The 23,095-nt window shown below is 35.7% G+C and overlaps 1 protein-coding gene across 2 annotated transcripts in view; it reads right to left on the bottom strand.

Moving 5' to 3' along the window:
* The window catches only part of CAMKMT (calmodulin-lysine N-methyltransferase), a 211,991-nt gene that overhangs the window by 12,363 nt on the left and 176,533 nt on the right, over positions 1 to 23,095 (bottom strand). For both annotated transcript variants that reach the window (XM_040060640.1, XM_040060641.2), the window contains exons 7-9: positions 21,020 to 21,086; positions 7,505 to 7,579; positions 383 to 446 (exon numbers count right to left, since the gene is read on the bottom strand). In XM_040060640.1, coding sequence (XP_039916574.1) covers positions 383 to 446; positions 7,505 to 7,579; positions 21,020 to 21,086 — 206 coding nt within the window. The remainder of the gene's footprint in view (positions 1 to 382; positions 447 to 7,504; positions 7,580 to 21,019; positions 21,087 to 23,095) is intronic.

The raw sequence follows: 23,095 nt of genomic DNA, 5'->3' as shown, positions 1-23,095 counted from the left end.
AGGTTACAATTGAAGGGATTAAAAATGACAGAAGCCAACATAAAAACTTTCAATATCGTATTTTACTTTAATATGAAGACATTATTATCAAAGGAAAATACTTGAGAAACGCTTTGATAAAAATAATCTGACGCTATCTTTGAAGCGGTTTCATTTATTTTACTACCCACTGTGTTCCTTATCAGAAGGCCAAGTATAAGAAGTTTCCTAGTTTATGATTAGGAAAGAATCTGATAGATTAGAAGACTCAATTGAAGTTGGACATAATAAGTATTAAAGTATTACATGACATTAATCCTGCCATTCCATTACTCTCTCAATCATTGTGCACAGACTAATTATTCTGAAGCCAGTGTTCAGGAGAAAATAGAAACATACTTACACTGGGTTGGAGTAATCTCTTTATTGCATCAACAAGGCTAGCTCTGTACTGGTCCAGAAACAGGCTGACATTGAGAAGAGAACAGAATCCAGATTAAAATGGGTTTTCAATTCTAATGATACTAATGCAGATAAGTACAAGGCTAATTACATATGTTTACACAATGCTGTAAAAGAGAAACTGTGGTCTACATTTCTATGCAGTTCAGGTACTTCTAACATTTAAAAAGATATAAAATGAAATACAATCTAAACTAAAGCTAAATTATCAGCATGAAACAACTCTATTTAGCTGAAAATCACCAAACATACATGCCAGGTATTAAAAAAATACTGTATCTGAAATGAGGATCAAGATAAAAAGTTGGCATTTTACATGTGTATACAAGGGGGATGGAGTTTTTAAAAATATTTTCTATTGTATTTCAGGTGTTACTGTTAAGGTTATTTTTTTTTTCCTTCTACCTTCACAGTTTTGGCACTAATTCTTACCTATTATACATATTGACTATATTTCCATATCTATCTCTATCTACCCCTATAAAGATTTACAAAACCCTACCTCCTCTCTCTCTCCATTGCTGTTGAAATACAATGGCCCAGATTGTACAGAGTTGTCATCTCTCAAGAGTGCAACCCTTCATCTCCAGCATGGGTCCCGCAAGGATAGCAGCAGAGTCAATTTTCCCATGCAATGTTGCCAACACGCTCAGCCCTATTTTGGCGTGATTACCTCATGATTTGAGGGGATAATTCATTCTTCATGCCCCTCAGTACCTTAATGTATATACTAATAGTGGCAACCAGGGTGCCAATCACTCTTGACTAGATATTTGTGGACATGTAGTTACTGTGGATGAGTGCATTTACAATGGTTAGTGAACAACCATCTGATAGCAACTGATGCCTTTCAGTCCTTACTACCGTGGGCTGCATTTATATTGGTGATTCAGATAAGAAACTCTATCAAGCAGGCCACAGATAATGCGATTTTTTTTTTTCTTCTTTTTTTTTTTTCTTCCCTCCACATTTTCTCTGTAATAAAACTCCTTGCCAGCTTGTGTTAAGTTCGAGTTTCATACTACATGGCATTTTGTCCATTCTCTATGGTTTTTTTAATATACTCCTCTTCCTTTTATTCTCAAAATTCTTTTCTGAAGAGATCTGGGTAATTTTTTTTTCCAGGCTTGAAATTCTAAAAGAACATAAAGAACATATGGAAACACTGAAGAGAAAGAAGTAGTCTGCCAACCACAGGCGTTTCATCAAGAACAGAAGATGTCTGCATATTTAGGTAAGGACACTTCACGGCTACCAAGGAGAATACTGTATTACATATCATAGAGTCAAACAGCTATGCAAGAACTGTGAATTTTTGCTACTCTGGAACAAACAAACAAAACAACACAGAAGAAAACTTGCAAGTGACCATATTTCATTAGTAAAAACTGGCAGAACCTCACACTCTTGAGAAAATATGGTAGAATGGGTATCTATATATGCTGAAGAACATTCAACATTGAAGAACGTTCAATACAGAAGAATGATCTTCTGAATTTCTCCTCAAGAATATGAAGTACTAGCTAACAATCTCCCTGATAACCTTGCTTACAAGAAAATTTAAACTTGAGCAATTGACATGACTCCCCCTCAGCCTTGATTTATCTTTCTGGAAGAACTTTACTGAAAACATGGATGCCTAAATTTAATTAGTTGAAAAAGCAGCTCTTATCTCTGATGTCTCTTGGGTGTTTTAATGACATTCACCTCATGTTGTTCCCTATATAGACAGATGTCATAAGACACTACTTCACTGGCAACTTAACCACCTGCAGAAGAAGTGATTCCTCTCCCAAAAGAATAGTGAAAGGTAATTAATTTTCTTCAACATGAAACACTGCAAGTATGCACACATTTAAGATTTCCTGGGATCCTATGTAAACAGAAGTACATTCTGAATGAAAAGTGCATTTATAATATTTTTATTATTGAAAGCAGTGTAGTGGAAACACAATCTTTGGGCAGCTTAGCAGTGTTAAAATCCCCTTTTCATGCACCTGAATACCATTCTCTCTCTCTCTTTTTTTTTTTTTTTTTTCTCCCCAATAAGTTAGGGGCACAATTGCTGCTACCAATCTTGTTCCTTTACAATGAGAACTACAGGCCTTTGTTTACCAAAAACTGAGTGTCCGAGAACTTAAAATTCTTCTGTCCAACCTCAATTGGTGGCATGGGAGGTGGACTCTTATTCCTCTTAGCTTAGGAAACCCAGATAACCTGAGACAGCTGCCTCAAGTTGTCCTGCCCTCCAAGAGGCCTGTCCGTGGGAACACGACTCCCGTTGAAAATAGTTTCTGATACTGTGATTTCCAAACGTAATCTCTCAAGAGCAGAGAAAACAAAAGCAAAGCTACTGCAATGCTACTCTAGAAAACATCTCTATCCTCCCTCCGAGTTGGGGGATGCCTTAAATGAGGAAAATCCTGAAGAAGTCATTAGATAATCTGGGCTGCAGACAGGAACAGCATAGGATTTGGCCCACGCAAGGGGATTTAGTCACGCAGTTTTTCCTACCAGTAGAATTGTATGACTAAATATTACCACAGCACACTGAAAATGGCCCTGAGAGCATCCTTCAAAGCTCTCAACATGTGAGTTCCTGTGTCACCTGCTCTAGGTGACCCTACCTTGGTGGGCAGGTTAGACTTTATGATCTCCAGAGGTCCCTTCCAAATTCAACAATTCCATGATTCTGTGAACAAGCTTAGTAAAACTAAATCATGCATTGTTCTAAACCACTTGCACTCAATTCTCACACCTCAATTCAAATTTGGCTTAAGCTTACCATTACTTTTAGTTGTAACATTTCATGTTTATGTAGCTCAGGACAGGAATAGCAAGGTTTTCTTGAGTCAGGAAGGAAGTTTCAAATCACAGAAGTAGAGAGGTGAGAACATGGTTGATGATTTGGCCTTTGTTTAAGTAATGCTCTTAACCTGTGAAATCTGGATGAACAGGCAGGTGACATAGTCACCTCTCTACTCTCTTACTCTTTTATTAAAATTTTAAATTGCCATTAAAGCCAAAATGAAAGTTTATATCAAAAGTGCAGAGAAGTAACAGTAATCCACAAGGAAACAAACAAACAAAAAAATCAAGTAGATTCTTAGTTTGCTTCATGCTAATATTCTTTCATCTTCTGCCTCACAGCAAAGGACATATATTTTATAGGCTATGATGTGAACTTTTTGGGTTTTTGCATGCTCTGCCATTGGTAATAGAGTTGACTTCACAGGTGGACTTCAGATATTATTACATTCATATGCAATGTCTTAATGTATAGAGCCATTCATTTTTTTGTTGACTTTCAGCTACAAGGGTGACATAAAATAAAAATACTCTTATTTCCATGTCATCAGGTTCCAATGCATTTGAAAGTGTGTGCCAGAAATCAGGCCTAAAATAGAGGGACAGAGGTCTTACAGAATTCCTGCAAAAAGATCTCCTTATAATAAGTGAAAGAAACTAACGGAGACAAAATTGACATATTTTAAGGTATTTAAAGAATACTTTCCGTTCAGTTCTACATTCCTGACAAAGCCACAACTCCCCGTGACTTCTGCAAAAATCTCAGCAGTGAAAGTAATGTAGGACAGCTCCCCCTGGCCTCTGTTATGTGAACACTTATGCATGTGCCAAACTTTAGGAACAGAATCATTCTAAGTAAATAAAGTGGAATATTACGCATTTCCAAACCAATATGGGGTTCTAAACCTCATACTGCCTTTAAATCCAATTGTTTTTGAAAAGTTGCTTCAAAATAATGTGAAAGATAAAGTTTTTTTATTGTCTCAGCCCTACTGGCCTTTACTCTCTCTTTGGATTAAAAATCTCAGAATTTTTTTCCTCATTAAAGAAGAGTATGTACACTATTTAAATAATCAGAAATCTGAAGTTCTGTAGAGCTTTGGAAGAGTCTTGGGTTTGGCCTGTCCATCCAGGCACCTGTGATTTCTTCTTCTCTATTCAAATTCACAATTCCAACACCTGTATGACTTTATATCCACAGGTGTAGGTCAAATGAAAATCAAAAATTCTGACAGTCCTCATTTGGCCTTAAAATTCCTCCTGAAAAATATGAGATGGCTGGATATGTTCTAAAGATTCCACTGTTTCAGGCTTTTTTTTTTTTTTTTCCCTGTATCCTTCTTCCAGGTGTAGCCTTCTATTGATTTTTTTTAAACTTATTTTTATCTAATAGTTGACATTTAAAAAATTATTTTGGAACTGCTGAACCATGAAACTATTTTATTGTCAACATCCTGAATGGTTAAGTAATGACTAGCTTTCACAGTTTGCCTCGTATTTATTTTATAATCTAGTTGAGCTACTAAATTTAGCTGTTAACTAATAGACTGTTTGTTCTGGGAAATAACTTATTTTCCACTCCTGCACACAAGGTTTATGAAAGTCTGACTGTAAATATATGAATATAAACATATCGCTGCTTGCTGTAATCATGTACATTTTTACTTGAATCTCCATGTGGATTTGGAATATGTTTATGAATAGAGCTTGTTTTCATGTAAATGGGATCAAGCAGTACCACTGGTTAGCTATTCAGAGAATCAGACAATATCACCCTTGCTGGAAATACTTCAATAAAAATTTATCCATGTACCTAATATTTGAACTCAGATTTTTTGCTTTCTAGTTCTCTGTTGTAATCTCAGATTTTATTGACAGACAATGAGCTATATGATGGTGTTAAAATAAATGCAATCTATTCTGTTTTTGTCACTGCATACTTCAGGTTTCAGCTGAGAAGCTAGAAGAAAAGAGATTTTTTCCTCTTCAGTGGCAGCCCAAAAAATTCACAGAGCAAAAATCCTGCCAACAGTTCTCAAACCGATTCTATATCGCTGAAGAGAAATACATGAAAATGAAAAGAAGATTTGAGTTTGATAAAGCATGGAACATTTTCTTCCTCAGCCTTTTCATGTACCAGAAAGCCTAGTGTCCATAACAAAAAGAATTATTTCTAGAAGAAACAAACAATAAAGGGATTTTCATGTTTATTAAACTATAGCTATATCTATGGGCACTTACAATAAGAAAATATAAATAATTTGTGAATAAACCCACATTCTATAAACTAACCTGCACATTTCTATTTATTTTTTTTAGAAACCTGTAAATATCCATACACTTACCTGCATCTTAAGTGCTTCAAAATAAATGTACAAAATATAGGGATTGCAAATGCATTATGTATTTTACCTGTCGTGTCTGATTCTTTGTTTCCTAAAGAAACTACATTATTTCCAAACAGACTGGGAAGGGTATTAGGCCAGAATATTACTGAAAAAAACAACTTAAGTCTTGCTCTACTCTGCTGTACTCACAGCACAAATAGGATGACATGGTGTGAGTATCAAGAATACAAGAGACAGCACAGCCAGGTTGTTTTGATATTTGTGTGAAGAACAAATTTAACTCTAAATCTCTTGGCAAGACCTTGCTTCACCCACATAATCTGGAGAACATCCATATGTGAGCCTTGTCTAAGCCTCCGAGAAGACTGCTGCCCTCCTGCTCATGTCCGCCAGCACTCTGATCTGACTTTCATACTTAATCTGATCTAATCCTGTCCAGCATTAACTTCATCTGTGCAATGAAACCTGGAGTATCCATTCTAATATTTGGTGAGGAAGGCATTTACTAAATTACTTGCTGAAATCATATGGTGTTGTTTAGCTCCTTATTTTAATCAGATGATGCATCTCTGAGGCACATTATCAGCGATTAGTTAGAAACCCTCCTCTGTCCTTTTTGGGAACAAAGAACTTTTCTGAAATTAAATGCTAAGAGAAACAAAGCACTGTTGCGTTCTGACAATAAATAGGTGTTAGAAAAGGCAAAAGATCACTAAACACATTTTATCCAGAGCTATACAAAAACAATAACTTTGTGAAATAAGAAGAGTTTGCTTAAATAGCATCATATGAAAAAACCAAAAGCTTTAGAGGCATATAAGACATTTAAAAAGAACATTGTTTAAAAAAACAATAGACAGCTTTGTACTTCCCTTTGCCTTTTCCTTTAACTATTTCCAGGTAAGATACATAAATTTGCTGAACTGAGTAGTCCTAGGAAGTCTCTGCTTTCAGAATTTGGTCTCTCACAATGGTTATGTGCCACAAAACAAACAGCTTTTTTGTTGTTGTTGTTTTGGACATTTAATGGGTCAAGAGCAAATATCCATGAAGGAAAGACAGATTGGTTTAAAAATATCTACTCTCCTAAATAAAATTTGCACAGCTTTTTTTTTTTTTTTAGCACTGTCTACATTTATATAACACATAATAATTAATAATGTACCATTTTTAAAGCTAGCATGCAGCAAATACAGCACAGCACAATCCCACATATGCAGTATCAGAAAAGGGTTGTGTCAAAAATCAAATCTATTTGCATAAATTATTAAATAAGATACCATACTGCTATATGCATCTACCTTTTCATAAAGTAAGTGCTGTAGTCTTGTTTTTCTTACTGTGAATTATCTTAAAATTAACGTGCGCCTGTGTAAATAATATAAAGCCTATACCTCCAAATATTGATGTCAAATAGATTTAAGGAACAGAATGTGCTGGGGGCGGAAAAAAAGGTTTGAAAGTCTCTTTTTCCTTGGAAAGATTTTCCAGGGAGCAAAAAATATATCCCCTTATATCAATAGTCAGATCTTTCCTAAGAAGTAAGCTAATTGAGCTGTTTGTGTTGATAAACTCCCTTTTCTCCAGACTGTTCCTCACTGAGCCATAATTATTTGCAATTTGCCTAAGTCGTCCATTTACTGATACGTCAAGCATGAAACAGAGGCAATTCCAGAAAATGGAAATGCTTCTCAAAATCAATCTTTGGGAAATAATGTGGTAGAAGTTACTGTGTGATAGAAGACTACCTTATAACTGTCACATGGAGATGAATATTAATTTGTTGAGGTTAAGGTGGCTTTGTGCTTCATTTGTTGACTTTGCTTAGCCATCAGCAAGCAGCACAGTACAATTACTCCAGCAAAGCTATTTTTCTAACGTGAGTTTTATGATTTTTATGTACTTACCAGTCAGCACACATAACAATGTCAAAATGTCCTTCCAGTTGAGAGACATCTGTCTCATTATCCCATCGTAAAATGCTAGAGGAAAAAAAAGATTCAAAAAAAAAAAAAGATTAAAAAAAAAAAAAGAAAGAAAAGAAAAGAGGACTTACATTTTTCGTCTAGAGATTTTTAAAGTATTAATATTATTCTTATGTGACACAGAAGTGTTTAAAAAAGCGCAAACTTGTTACTTTCAAAGGTGAATGTAAAAATCTTATTCTGTACATTTTTAAGGTTATAAATCTCAAAGCTAAAGAGCTATTTTTCATTATAACAGAAAGGCAATCCACTCAGGTTCTGATGAGTGAATCACCAAGAAACATGCCTTTCTGACTCGGTGGCACATGCACAGCTTCAGTTTTTTACCCCTTAACATTACTGCATGAGGAAGTGAAGTCAAAGTATCGACAATCTGAAACAAGCACAAAATAGATGTGATTTCATGCATCTCTGTTACATCTGGCAGGCAATTCAGTTGTATTTCTCATTGATGAAGTGAGCATTCACTTGGGCTGGAGGGAGGACAGACAGGCATGAAAAAATGCCAAGCTTAACTTCAATGCCAGTTATGTTGCCTCCGGCAAGCTTAAAAATACAGCAGTGCTGACTCTGTCAACACCTATTCTCTCATAGGTGATAAGGTATTTAATTCTAAGATACCCAGTAGGAGGCAAAAATTCACATATGTACAAAGTTCTTTTTTGTTTAAAAATGCTGCCGATTTTTGTAGCTGCCACAAGGAATTTCAGCACTTTACTCCCATCTGAAAAATAGCAACTACTATTGGAATTTACTGCATACTTTAAATATCATTACCCCAAACACTTGAAGCTGCATTTCTATTTCTAGGTTATTTTAAAAAAAAGGAATCTATCCTTTTTTATTTCTTGGTTATTTATAATGGAAAGTAGATAAATATTTATGGGAACAGCACCTGTGGGGGAAGGGTCTAATCTGATCTTGTCAGGTTGTGCATGCTTATCTCAGTTTTGTATGAGTCTTGACCAAATAGACCCTTTAGTCTTCCTGCAGCTATAATCTACTTCTGGTTAAAAGCCATCTCCATTCACATCCTACTCCTAATATTTAACCGAGGATCAGTTTATTATGTGTTCATTCAGAAATGTTCCTTAAGTATACAAGAAAAAAGGGAATTTTGTACATTGATGATGCTGTATGCAAAAATGGCTCATAATTATGTGGATAAATAGACACAGGGCCATAAAGAATTAAAGTACTACAATACACGTGTACATGTGCACACACACAAAATTTGAGTCAGAATGCTTTAAAAACATGGAAATTATGAAAGGACAGGCCCAGTTGGTTGGCAAAGCTTTGATTGTGTGGGGGCTCAATGTAACTGAACAGATCAGGACTCATTAGCCCATTTGCCCTCCTGGAATTTACTGTGACAATCCAAAGACAGAAAAGAGTAGATTAATTTAATTTTTCCCCCTCAAATTGAAAGTAATCCAGATTTTAGAAGCCTAGGTAGCTTTGCACACTGGCACGCAGCAGGCATCCAGTAGTGGAAAGTGACAAAGGAGAGTTCTCACTCTCAGCTGCTGGCTGCCTGCTGGCTACCAGCGGCTTTTTCAACCCTGTTTCCGTGGAAACTTAGGTTAGAATGGTGAAAATTAGGTAAAGGTAAGTTTTGTGGGTTTAAAGCACGCACTCTAATACTTTAAGAATCCTGAAGCAGAACTGGAAATTGGTGGAAGAACTGTGAGCCTTAAAAGGCCACCTTTGGTTCTCATTGCTACAGAAACAGAGACCTGATCAGTACCACTATAGAGATTTGAATTATGATTTTTTTAACCCATATATTTACTATCCTTCATACATGCAGTTGAGAAGGAAGCACAGGTGACTCCTCCTGGAAAAAAAAAAAAAACACAAAAAAACAAAAAAACAACCCAAAAAATACCAAGCCAAACAAAACAAAAAAAAACCCAAAAAAACCCACCATCTTCCCTCATGTTATTGTCAGGTTTCTGCTGGGCACCCGAAACACAGCATTTTCTGTGCACACCTACTGTAGGCACAGAGTAGCTTGTGTCAGGAGGTAAAAGCTCATAAACCGAAGTGCTGAGCAAAATATGGAATTGACGAGTTGCCAGGAGCATGAGCAGTGGAGCAGCCTGAGTGGCACCCATGTTGTTAAAAGGAGTGAGCTAAGGGCACCACATCCATCCGTAAGCCAATCTTTCTCGCTTTTTCTCACAAGGGCTGCTTTTGGTCTCTACCTTCAGTACAGCTGCATTCATGAAGATACACTAATTATGCAAAGTCCAATGAAAAACATACCAACTCAACATATATTGCCATATATTTTCCAAAAGTACAGGAAAATCTTTTTTCCTGCAGGGAAAGCATTGTGAAAATTAAATATAATTTGTAAAAAAAAAATAAACATTAGTGAGACTCATCCTGGTCTGACTCAGGATGTGTGCACACCGGTGGGAGAGATGGAATTGCAGGCTGTATGTATTTATCCATGCTATCTTCAGCTAAGTGCAAGCATGACTAGTAAGGGAGGCATAGCCAGGGATGCGAAATGCAGTCCTGGCTGCATTCTCCAAAACAATCTCAGTAGCTATCCCAGGGCTATCCACACTATTACCTGCTCCCACAGATTTGCAGGAGCTGCAGTCGAATATCTGCACCTGCACCTTCAAAGCAGGCATGTCCCTGCATATCCAGGAATCAGAGAGCCGGCGCAATTCCACCATTAACACTGATGCCAGCTGGTTCTGAATCAGCTGTTCTGAGTTCTAGTGCTAATGAAAGTAGTGAATCAGACTTAGGACTTAAATAAATACCATCAACTAGCCAAAAAAATTTTCTAATCCAAATGCAATTCCTGACTGTAAAGTACAGAAAAATCCACTGATATTACAAAGCAATCCTGAAAAAAAGTAACGACGTATAGCTAAATGCATGTATCTACATGCAGTAGCGGGGTGAGGAACAATAATTTTTTCACAGATTACGGAGGATGTGACTCTCGGACTTAGTGGTCAGATCTGAAAGAAATACTGAAGGCACTATGAAGCAAGGGCTGATTGCATTTCCATTAAAAAAAAAAAAAAAAAAAAAAAAATCACTACCAGGAAATCCAGAAAAGTGGTAGCAATGGAAATCTGAAAATATCTTTTTTTTTGAAATTTCCTTTTAAAAAATAGAAATAAATGTAAAAATATCATACCACGAAAAGTCTCTTAAATCGCCAGTGTTATGTTAAGTGCCAGCATGAAGAAAATGCAAGCCTAATTGTATTTTCCTCTTCTTCCTTTCCAGTGATACTAAATTAGTTTACATAAGCCACACTTTTTTCTAAAGTCACTTTTCTTCCAGCAAAGTAAGTTTTGAAGCAACAATATTTTTATGCCTTTCTTTTGAGGGAAGGTGCTGCGGTACTAAGAACTAAAATTACATTGCAAATTTGAGAAATGGGCTTCACTGTATATTTCTGTTCAAGCCACACCTTCAGTGCCTTTTTTTGTAAAAAACCCAAACAAACCAACAAACCCAAATGCTTAAGGCTGTGTAAAGCCCACTCGACATTATTTTGTACTGGCTTATTTAACTCATGCAGGTTTAGTTTCTTACAAGTGAAAGTAGGGAACTGAGCTTCAGCAGAAAAGGGTCTGAGACCCAATGGAAATATAAAACAGCTGGGAGCTCTTTTTGGCTACAAGAAGAACATTAAAAATGAAATAGGGTGCAAGAGAAAAACACTACTGCGCTGTTTAGCTACTACTTAGGATAAAGTGATGGTGGCTGAAATTTGGTACTCACTAATGGCCGAGTTACGGACGGTATCAAATGAGTTTGACCAGTTTTCAGAGGAAAAGTACCCATGTCACAAATCTACTACTATCATTAGCAATCTTGATGGTAGTCCTAGCAAAAAGGACAAAGACTGAATGAGCTATGGAAAATGAACCATCCTCTCACATGCAGACATGGCTTCTTCAGGTCAGGGATAAAGCATGTTATCAAAATAGCCTGGGAAAAGATGTACTGATGTTTAGTTTCCTAGACTGTCAACCTTCTACCATTCTGAAGAATTCTGAAACAAACTAATTTTAAAAAACCCCAAACAACACATGGCACAAGCAAAGAAACTTCCTTTTTTCCCATGTTTTTTCTTTCCAATTGACAAGAAGGTCAGAAAATGTGATTGGGTTAAGACATAAGAGTTATGATAATAGAACATAAAGTTCAAGTAAGAAAATAAGACTTAAAGCACAAAACTGTACCCCCAAACAGCCCCACATATTTCAGAGAAAAAAACCTCCACAATAAAATAGCTAATGTTGCAGGGATAGTTACAACTGCCAAGGCTTCTCCTGTACAGTAATTCTAATTTATGGAGGACAGCCTGACAAATGTCGACACTTTTCCTTACGCTGGTAAAGTATCTCAGAAATCTACAACAAAAGACCCGACTTTACCAGGTTTTATTTCACATGCAAAATTCTTCATTACTATTATTATTCAGCTTCTGTTATTCAGTGTTTGTCTTCCTAGAGTGTCTAGGCAGGTAACTTATATGACAAAAACCAGGTTAAGTCTCTGACTGTTAAAACTTGAAACACTTCCAAGACCCTCTGAGACGTTCTTGTGATGAATGGCACAAGCTGGAGTAGCTCTCAAATTAGCAGATAAATAGTTGTGCAGATAAAGACAAAAATTCAAAATTAGAAAAAAAGGACAAAAGCCTTACTTGCTTCAAAATGTATTAGTAGTTCTAATAAGGATTTAAAAAGTCATCCCAATTAGCAGATGAACAGCTACCAAGAATCCCTATCTACCCACCTCTTCTTTTCATATTTTAATTTAAGTTTCAATCTTTGAAAAGCATTATCATTGGAAAGTATACAGATTCAGGTAAAAGATTTTGTCTGGAGGCTTATATGACTTTTTCTATGACATTAAGCAAGCAAGTTCATTAATACACTAACAAAAGGTATCATCAGGGTGTTTCTCTGCACTTTGATCTTGCTTTGAGAGTCCTTAGTTATGTATGAAGATCAAGAAGATGGATTTTAATCTAGCAATAGAGGCAATGTGTACACCTATCATTACAACTCCTCCAAGGAATCTTGCAAAAATGCCTGCTATAATTTCCCCATCTTTCTTATTATATTCTCACAAGGCTGCTCCTATTTCTCCGCCTTCTTTCCCCTTCTGCCTTTCTTACTTTCACTGCTTCACTTTGCTTTGTATTCTCATCCATTATCTCATTCCCTTCAGTGCATATCTGGTTTGAAGGGACCAAAGTTCCACAGGCACAACCATTTTCCCTTTCCTCTTAGATTTCTAAGCATTTCTAATGTGATGTTTACAATTTCCAATGGACACATTCTTCAAACAATGTCCTTGCAGGTTTTGGCAATTTCCATGTCACTTACTTGCTCTTGTCAAAGTATACTAATGATTTTTCTCAGCTAGACTTAATATCTTCACTTTATTCTCATTCTCCTGGGCATTTCTTCTCTCTTAAAACCAATATGTCTTGCTCTTTATTTCAATTCTTAATTTCACTGTTTTATGCTTGAGTTCTTTTAATTGTCTTACCATTTTTTAAATGTGCTCTTTTCAAGCTTATCTTCCGAGATTTCCCACATTTCTCATAATTTCACAATGTTTCACCTCAACTTTCCTCTGAATTTTATTTCTGGGCTATCTCATCCATAAAAGCTAAAAAACTACTAATTTCTCTATTTCATACTGTGCATACAGACTCTTAATTCAGTATTTTTCAGAGCATTGGTGAGCGAGAAGCTCATTGCACCTAAAGTACCACAAGGCATTGTAACAACATTTTATGGATTGCTTTGGACATAACCATTGATTCTAGTCTGTAATCTAGGCTTAGCTTAGACCTTTCTCTGTATCTGCATAATTCAGCTCTGCTGCTTATTCTGTCTGCATAGTACCTCTAAGAAGTTTCTTACCAATCCACTCAACCTCTTGACCATGTCATCATCACTAACATCTAAACATCACAATACCGTTCTCTCTGCTCTTGGAAAAGGCAGGCTTGCTATATTAATATTTATTCAGCAGGCTGCTACAGAGGTTGTTTTTCTTGCCTACAACCCTGATCTCGTCATCTTTCTCTATCCTTCTCCAGGTAAGTTGCAAGATGTCATTTCCAAATGCTTCACAACAGTTCACATCCCTATTTTTTATCTCTCATTCAATATTCAAAGGACAAGTCCCTTCTTTAATCAACCCTAATGTCAGTCTACATCTTCCACTTAGCTTTTCAAGCAAGCACCTGTACAACTTTCTTCTGCTACATTATCCACAACATTCACAAACTTACTCCCATTATCCTTGAAACTGTCCTTTAAAATAGCGTCTAAAAAAACTGAGAAGAGACTCTTGTGCCTTCAACTCTGCCTCTCATGCTGACTTCAGTTATTCTTGTTATCCTTCCTCACCATATCTCTCTCTGGTCTTAGATCACAGATTCTCTAATATAAGCTGCCTTTTTGTTCTGTATTTATAAAGTATCTGGTACAACAATTCATGATTAAATGTCATCACATTAACATGGTAATATAAAAGGAAAAAAAAGCCACCACACCAAGTATGGGCCTCTTCAAACTTTAGATATTCTATGATTCCATGATCCTATCTAGTTTTTCCTGCATAAAAGTTCCTTTTAAAAACTGCATTATAAAATTACACACTTGCCTTATTCCTTATTTTAAGAACATATTTTCTCTCTCTTATTTTGTACAACATATTCTGCTAAAATTCAGATGGGAACATTACAGCTTTGTCTTCAAAACTAACAGTCCTAACACTTACACATTTGCTGCATATCAAAAGCTACTAAGTTTTTGAGATATAATTAATGCACTGCATGTAAATATAACTGTTGTAGAATAAATCTTTTGATTCTCTAGGCACATCACAAGCCAACATTCAGCATAAGTGTGGCTATTTATTTAAAAGAAGTGAGGATATCTTGTATGAAAAAGACATTAATTAGAAAATACCAGTGGTGTTTGTGAATATGCCTTTTCACATCTCTCTTCTACATCTCCTCTACATTCTAACCCAGCCTTTATTTGGAAACTGACTGCTGTTTTTAGCAAGGGCCATGAAGCACATTCAGGAAAAAAAGAAAAAAAAAGAGATGGTTCTCAAATCCTAATTCAGAATGAGATGGTATAAATAAACACATAATTTCAAAGTGCAAGACAGTGTAAGCACACGTGACACAACTGTACTGACAGGATCAGACTTGTGTAAAAAAATGTAGGAAAATATCAGTTTCTTGAGTCTACCCATGGGGAGGATAATCAAGAGAACCAGAAGAAAAACCCAAGAATGTAAAGTGAACAAAGCAGGTCCAGAAGGACTGAATGGAGGAAAACTTAAAAACAGAAGAAAAGATATAGTTCACACGTGTTTAAATTTTCAGGGCAGAAGGGACCACAAAAATCATCCAAGATTTTGGATGCTCTGTATTGTTCTGTATTCTTGTTCTCAAAGTTCTGTATCAAGCCCATATATCTCAGGAAAGTAATACATGAGTTTCAGAAAGATTCAAACAAATTCACTACTTAAGAAACTATTACTTCCCATGGAAAGATGTTCTAATGTATTATCATTCTGTCAAATCTTTTTTCTAGATTGAATTTGCCTAGCTCAAATTTCTGTATCTTCTTATGTACTTGTAAACTAGATTAAAGACTGATCTTATATTAAAGATTTTTTTTTTAATTCACATGAGATTTTCAGATCAAAATCAATTAATTTCTTAACAATCAAGTAATTTCTTTGACAAGTAAATGGATCTCTTTAACTATCTCATTTCCAAACCCTGATATACTCTTCTGCCCCTTTCCTGGACCTCATCCATTTTCAGTATCCTTGGTTAACATTTCAATAATTATTAACCAAATATTAATGAAATAAACAAAGACAACACTGTAAACATCATTTTGTCAAAATTTAAAGTTTGTCATGGCAAAGATTAGTCTGAAGTGAAGGAGAGAACCTACTGAAAGTGCATAAGATGTACTTAGTGACTGCCTCCTAATGCAGAGCCAAGGCAGACAACGAAGGGGAGACAAAAGTACAATGGTAAAAACATAAACCCGGAAATAACTCATATGTTATGGCCGAAACGATGGATACCAAAAAGGAATTGAACAAATAATCTTTGACCCTAACATCTCAAGGACATTTTCCTTTAAAGCCCTGGGAAGAAAGATCTACATCTTCTCATACCTACCAGTGGTCTTCCTCCAATCTTTTTGTGCAGCACAAGAGAGTACAAGAGGAATGGTTTTACCAAGAGCAAGTTCTTTAAGCTAAGAGGAGACCACCATGAAACAGTCAAAGATCTGAGGAAGAATGATTAAAAATAATGCAATGTAATAAGTTTATACCTCTTTTTCCTGTTATTCCAAACTCATAAAATTTTTTTTATAAAGCTTGATGACACTTATAATTTTTCTCCTTATCTGGCTTCATAAAGAAGACAGACAAAGATATAATGCAATTTAAAATGTACTTTATTACATCAACACAGCTAGGTGAAACACACAAATGGGAGAGGAATTTTGTGAAAGTCAGCTGGTATGGTTAAATGGTATAAAAGATTGTTCAATTATTCCTCCAAAAGCTGAAGTTGCACCCAACTGAAGAAAGAATTACAAACTTGTAAAACTAAATATAATAATAAAATCAAGCAGGTCAAAAATAAGTGAGCTCTTCCTTTTGTCCTAAGTCTGCCTTGCCAGCTGATAATTGGGATAGAAAATGGGCACTCACGGAGGATAAGAACATTTCAGAGAGTTGAAATTAATTCTTTGCAACAGTGCAAAATATTCACTTCACTGTAGAAGAAACTGAAAACATTTCAGCACAGAAGCCTCTTTTGATATGTCTTCCATAAGAGGAAGTCCTGTTTTACAAACCTTGAGCCCTTCAAAGGTCTTAACAAGTATTCAGATAAGGGAGATCTGGGTAAGACAGCCTGCCTCTGATTCCAAAAAGCTATTGGCAAAGACCCTCACTATCAACATTTTCAGAAAATAGACTGTCACTGAAGAAGAGTTCTGACATGGCTAAATAATAGAACAAAAGCTAGGGAACAGGGTAGTAGCAAATGGTCAATTCTCACAGTGAAGAGACATAATCAATGGAGTTCCCCTGGGACCTGTTCTAGTCAACATGTTTACAAGAGATGAGCATCGAGGTGGCAAAGTTTGCTGATGTTAAGAAGTCATTCAAGATAGTAAGGAAAAGAGCAGACTGAATGATTGCAGAAGGATGAAACTGAGAAATTGGACAATAAAATGACAGATGAAATTCAGTGGATAAATGCAAAGTGCACAATTGAAAAAATAGTTCTCACTTGATACAGAAAATGAAGGTCTCCAAAATGACCGTCACTGGAAAGCTCCTGATGTTGTGACAGACAGTGTCATGAAACTATTAGCTCTGTGCTCAACTGCAGTGAAAAAAGCAAATCACTGTTAGGCATTTTTAGAAGGGGAACAAAAAGCGTAATTATTCCACTACATATACCTATTTATGCACACTTTGAACGCAGTACTGATCACAGTCATCTAAAAATAAGTAGATTGAAACTTAAAAAGATATAGAGCAGCGTAAGTATGATCAGGGGTGTGGAATGCTTTCCACCTGAGTTCAGTTTTCTGTAATAAAGAGCTACAACTTCAGAATGGACATGAGCACACAAACCGTTCTTTCCACATACACATGAAGTGTACAAATTAAACGAGCAGGAACCAGCAGCTTTTTTTCCTCAACCAGAGAGCAAGAAATGTTCCTTTTGGCAGCTTCCTCCTTACCAACAGAAGCTGTCCTGCAGGAGTGTTATTTGAGAAGACTAGAAAATATTAGGAAGAAAGGGATTCCTTTAGGGTTGCTAAGGTGACAAAAACAGCGAATTGAATAAAATGTTTTTAAAAAGTTTGCATTTACCAACGCTCAGGTAATTTTGATGAACGAAAACAGAGAGAGAGCCTTTATTAAGTCTGTCTCACATTGATGGAACCTGTTATATGACTAGTTGAAATCAAGAAGGTTACGAAGTTGACATATTTGAAGAACATTGCAGTAAGGTAGAATATTCACCTTTGCAATTATAAAAAGGCAACAAATACAAGAAGAGAATTAGGATGAAATAGTTCAGTGTTCTGTCATTGAGACCTCATCCACTGGTACGCTGGATTCCATTTAGTATTTTGGAAGACTTTTTTCATTATGGATTTAATTCTGGAAACTTGTAATTAGATTACATTGGTGAGGAACACTAAAATCACAAATAAAATTATAACTTATCTGTTAATCTTTAAGCAGAAGGAATTGTCCCTTTTGGGGACAATGACCATTCATTCTTGATTTGGGTTCTAAAGATGACTGTGGAATGACTAAAGAGTATATGATACACTATTACTAATCAAACCAATGGGTGCACTGCCACGAGCATTTCTGTTATTGGCTTGATATTACATGTCCTGGTTTACATCCTCAAGTGAAATGGAATCTCTCTGAGGCAACTCTTAGCAAAACAATAGACTCATCCACAGCTAAAACTCCACAGGTCCCCTGTCAGCAAATACAACACAACTTTTTTTCTTTACAGATTTTCATGTTCTCAGACAAGGCAATCTGAAGAAAGAACAAATTCCCTAGTTGGTAGGACAGACTGAGTCTGTTAACCTGCAGAATATATTGCAAAGCTTTTCTCTTCAGTAAAACAGTTAAAATAATGATATAACACATGTCAAACCAGTAACAGCTAATGGTACAAAGAAACATATGCTAAGTTATAGGGTAAACAATGCAATTCATGGATCATTTCTGAACTGTGGAAAAAAAAAAATTGTCAAACCTGTACAGGGTATTAATACCCTTCACTATGGCAAGACATTACTAATAAGTTGGTGGTATTACTGTACCTATTTCTAGTAAACATAAACAAGAAATACTGGGCATATTCATGAAAAATAAAAATTAAATAGAATTGTATATCCACTGCAAAGTAAACTGTTTACTAAATATCTATTATTACATTATAACACAAAATATGACAAACTGCCAGCTTGGCTTACATTACCGTATTTTCAAACCATAATCAAGACTTGGCAGAGGGCTAGATAAGTGCTCATTTACTGCATTTTGTATAAATCTAAATAAATAAATGTACGGCAGGTTGTCCTAATCTAACTTCTCTTGGCTGATACCAGAGTGTTCTTTTTTGCTCCATACAGGTTTTGGCATATTTTTGAAGTATCAAACTCTCATACTGATAATTTCTGCTCCTGTGTGAGGAAAAGTGTACAAGTTCCTGCCATAAGATGAAAGTGCTATGAGAAGAGTCTATTCTGAATCATCTTTTATACAAAAAGAATCTTTTAACTTTACACAGGCCACTGTGAAGTTGCAAGACTGGACACTGTCTAAATGATTATGGGAAAGAAGATGCCTTCTCCAGATTAAATTGATGCTCAGTAAGTCACTTACAGACATCACTATATTAATTTCTGCAAAATATGATCAATGTAAAAGAAACCACTGAATGTCACTTTGCACACCAGTGTTGCATTCTGCCCTCCAAAACATTACATTTTCTTCACTTCCTTGAGTTTTTTTTCCTTTCTTTTTTCCTCCCCATAACCATTATGTAACTACGGTTTTCATCTGCAAGAAAAGTGAATCAAGGTGACAGTAATATTTTAGACTTTACATCAGCCTTTTAGTTCCCTCAAGGCATTTAAGAAGGGATCATATAACTTTGTTACAGCATCACATCGTTACTGCATCACATAATTTCTGAATCTGAAGGACTGATCAATCCATTAGAGTAATTTGAATAGTCATTTTACAAAACTTTATACTGTTACAACAAATCCGCAAAAGCCTTAAGAATGTAGAATTAAAAATCAACTGTTATAATGAGTCTTATACTTTCATATAGTACTTCACATTATTTTGTAATTTAATTATTTTATTTATGCAAATAAGGCCTCAAATGCTATTGCACTCAAGAAGTTAAACACTTGACATTTTTACTCCTTAAAATGCAACACTTTATGACATCTAGATATGTTTATTAATTAGTGATTATTAACACCCAGTAAACAACATCATGTCTTGTAAAAACACAATCTTTCTTCACAGCGTGAGGCTGAAATCTATTATTCACTGATTCCATATGCTGAAATACACTCAAATGATCACAAATGACCTTAAGCATTAGATAAATGTAAATGAGGACAGGGTAGAAAATGTGCTTTTGATTGATATCTAAAAGACCAGGTTTGAAGTCTTGACAAGGGATGAAATCTGAAATCTCACATCAAGTACTGGAAATCTAAAAAAACTCCGAGCTTCTGGATGGACATACCACACAGCTTCTCCTCAGCAGAGTGTCTGAGGCTGCTCACAAGAGGTGTTAAGCACGTGGAAGCTGAAAGACCATTCCTGGGATCCACACAGTCTTTGTCTACTCCGCAGGCTCTTATTAGGATGCAGAGATGTATCTTAAAGTTATATGCACACACACATCCTAATGAAGGCAGAATTTTTCTAGCCCTAAGTGCTCACTTGAACTAACTTCTCTACACAAAATAGCTACATGGGCATAGGATTAAATGATGTGAATAATGGCCATTAAAAACATATGGGTTTAACCCTCTGTGTGAGTAAGCTTCTGCATTGACACTTTGCCTTCTTCAGCCCCTTTTCAGCCTTACTTTTGTCTGTTTTCGAAGGACTAAGTGCCCTTCTGCAATTGAGTCATAAAAAAAAATTAGACACACAAATAAGAGTGTACTATTTGCTCTTAGATAACCATTTTCTAATTTTTTAACTTTATACCACAAATATGAAGTGCTTTATAATTTGCTTTTAAAGTGTTGCAAGACATGAATACACTGTTTGGTTCCCATGTTCCCCATCTGTCCTTGCAGTGGAAACACAATAATGATCACACAAACAGGAGGACCAAAAAACCTCCCATGGATGCTCCAACAACATCTACCTAAGAGGCAAATGGGATTTGTTGTCACCCTGAATTTTCAGAGCTATTTAAAATGAAATCTGCTGGAGATTTAGATACCTTCATTCCAAATCTCATTTTCAGTACAATGGGTAGTGTTGACTCTGAAGCAGACTAATTTCAACCATGTACTAAATCACAGATTGAAGAGACATAGCATAAATTTAAAAAGATTAAAAGGAAAGAGAAGGTTTGTCACCAAGGTTAATCATACTGTAATTGTTAATTCTTTTTAATACCTTTAAATTTGCCTCTTGCATCACTTACCTACATATACCATGTACACACACCTGTGTGCGCATCAGTAACACAGGTCACAAGTTCACACTTTTGCACACACTTCACATCTACATTAATACAGAAGTACATGCAACAATCAGTAAAAAATTTTAATAGAATCTTACCAGCTTGACACTTTCTGAGCCTTAAATACTCCGGCGTTTTGGTTTCTTGTGATGATCTCGTTTACATCTGTAGTATAATTGTTAAGAATTATCTACAAAACTAGAGCAATAATAAAACATATAAACCCAACTATTTTCCATTTCTAATGCCTACATAATGTTCTTATCTGTTTGTTCTTCTTTAGTCTGTGCTAAGAGTCAACCTTTTTTCAGAAGCATACATTTTACGTTGGTACTCCAGCACACCAGCCGTATCTCTACGCAGTAAATGCAGTAATTTGCTCTAGTTTCCTACCTCTATTTACTCTTTTATTTAAGGAATTTCTAGCCCTGTAGTTATACAGGGAAATGAAAAAAGATGTTCCATATCTCAAATATTTAAAAGTAACTATTTACAAATACAACAATTAGAACCATGGAGAACTGAAATTTTTACAACCACTCAGTGTCCAGTCTGCGCTGCTTTTCAGTTTTCACTGTTACCACTATACTCAATGCTGAGATTTTGGAGGTTTATGTGTTTTAAGAACCTACCCACAAGAGACACACCTGGCTCTGTCTGGGTGAATCCAACATACAACAGGAGCACCTTTACCTATAGGCAAAGGAGTTTGCAGTCCATTTGATTTCTTGAGAATGGTTTGGAACCACCTTAAAGAGTGCAAATCAATAAATGCCTTTTTTTCCCTTTTGATACCACAACAGTACCTCATCCTTGTGTCTCCGCTTCTTTTAGTTTGGAAGTTCAAGTCACAAATTTGGGTAGCCATTCAGGCAGATTAAAGCAAGGGCTATCAAGGAAAAGTTTCAGGGGAAGCTGAACCCAGTCATCTAAGGCTAGAAAGATAATCGTCATGATCAATCAATCAATCCAGTGGCTAGTCAGAAGCCACTGGAAGGAAAAGGTGTAGCAAGTAAGTGAAAACTATGAGAATATTAATTATTATTTAGTGGGAATCCATACATCCCTGAATGGTTCACTTTCAAATGTAATTATTTTAAACTGACATTTTTGGTAAAGATGTAAAGGATCCTCCTTTTTTATTTAAAGTATAGAAAATCTGATGCTAATTAGGAGGCTGTTTCTAGGTCCACAAAATATTTCTTTTGAAAGTGCTCTTATAAGAAAACTGAATACAAAAGTCAGGCTAATTTGAAATATCGCTTTTATATCTTTTTCTTTGCTTTGCTGAAATCACGTAATTTGCTTTCCTAACAGAGTTTGCTATTTAAGAAAAGTTATCTCAGGAAAGTCTCTGTCCAAATACTGGAAAGGACAACTGTTTTTTTTTGTGAAGTAAATACTAGAAATGGAATGACAGAAAACTGGTTTAAATAAATCTCTGTAGTTTGGATGTGCCCTTTAAATCATTTTCAAAATATGCCATGAGGAGTAGTAAATGCAGCTAGAGAAAGGCATAAAAAACTCCATGAGCGGATCTTGCTACTTTTAAATAGGGGCAGAAATAACATTGTTGATAAATTAGCTACACTGCACTTAAATTATATAAATGAGAAAACCTATTAATTATGGTTATAAACAAGTTAACACTAGATTTTTCAAATAACTTAGGAGCCCGCATCTTTGGGCATTCAGGCTAAATGACCCTTCTAACCTAAACTTCCCCGGACTGCTGAAAGATCCATACACGGTATTTTAATGGCCATTACAGTGCACTCTAACAATGTTTCGTATTATTGATGCCTTCAGACAGTAGTTCAAGTCACCAGTGCATGGTGTGAAACAGAGGTAAGGCAGAAAGTACATAGCCTCTCTGAAATAGGAGACATTTTTTACTAAAATGAACCTCATCCTTGGATTTGGACATGTCAAAGTGAGTAAAGATGCTTCCAGTGTTTTGAGGAAAGAAAATTTGATGTTCATGACTGACTTATGTCACAGATATAAGCTAAGTTGAAAAATTTGTATCTGAATGCACATCACCCAAAATTACAATGGGGGATGAATCTGACAACTTTAACCATGTATATCTTTATTATTCATTTGAAAGGTCTACAGTTTTAAACCTTATACTTTCCTTATTTAAATGCTACTGAAAGAACTTAGATAAAACA

Source organism: Hirundo rustica, chromosome 3 (genome assembly GCF_015227805.2).
Source record: "Hirundo rustica isolate bHirRus1 chromosome 3, bHirRus1.pri.v3, whole genome shotgun sequence".
In the NCBI taxonomy this organism is placed as follows: Eukaryota; Metazoa; Chordata; class Aves; order Passeriformes; family Hirundinidae; genus Hirundo; species Hirundo rustica.
This window is presented reverse-complemented; position numbering and strand designations above follow the sequence as displayed.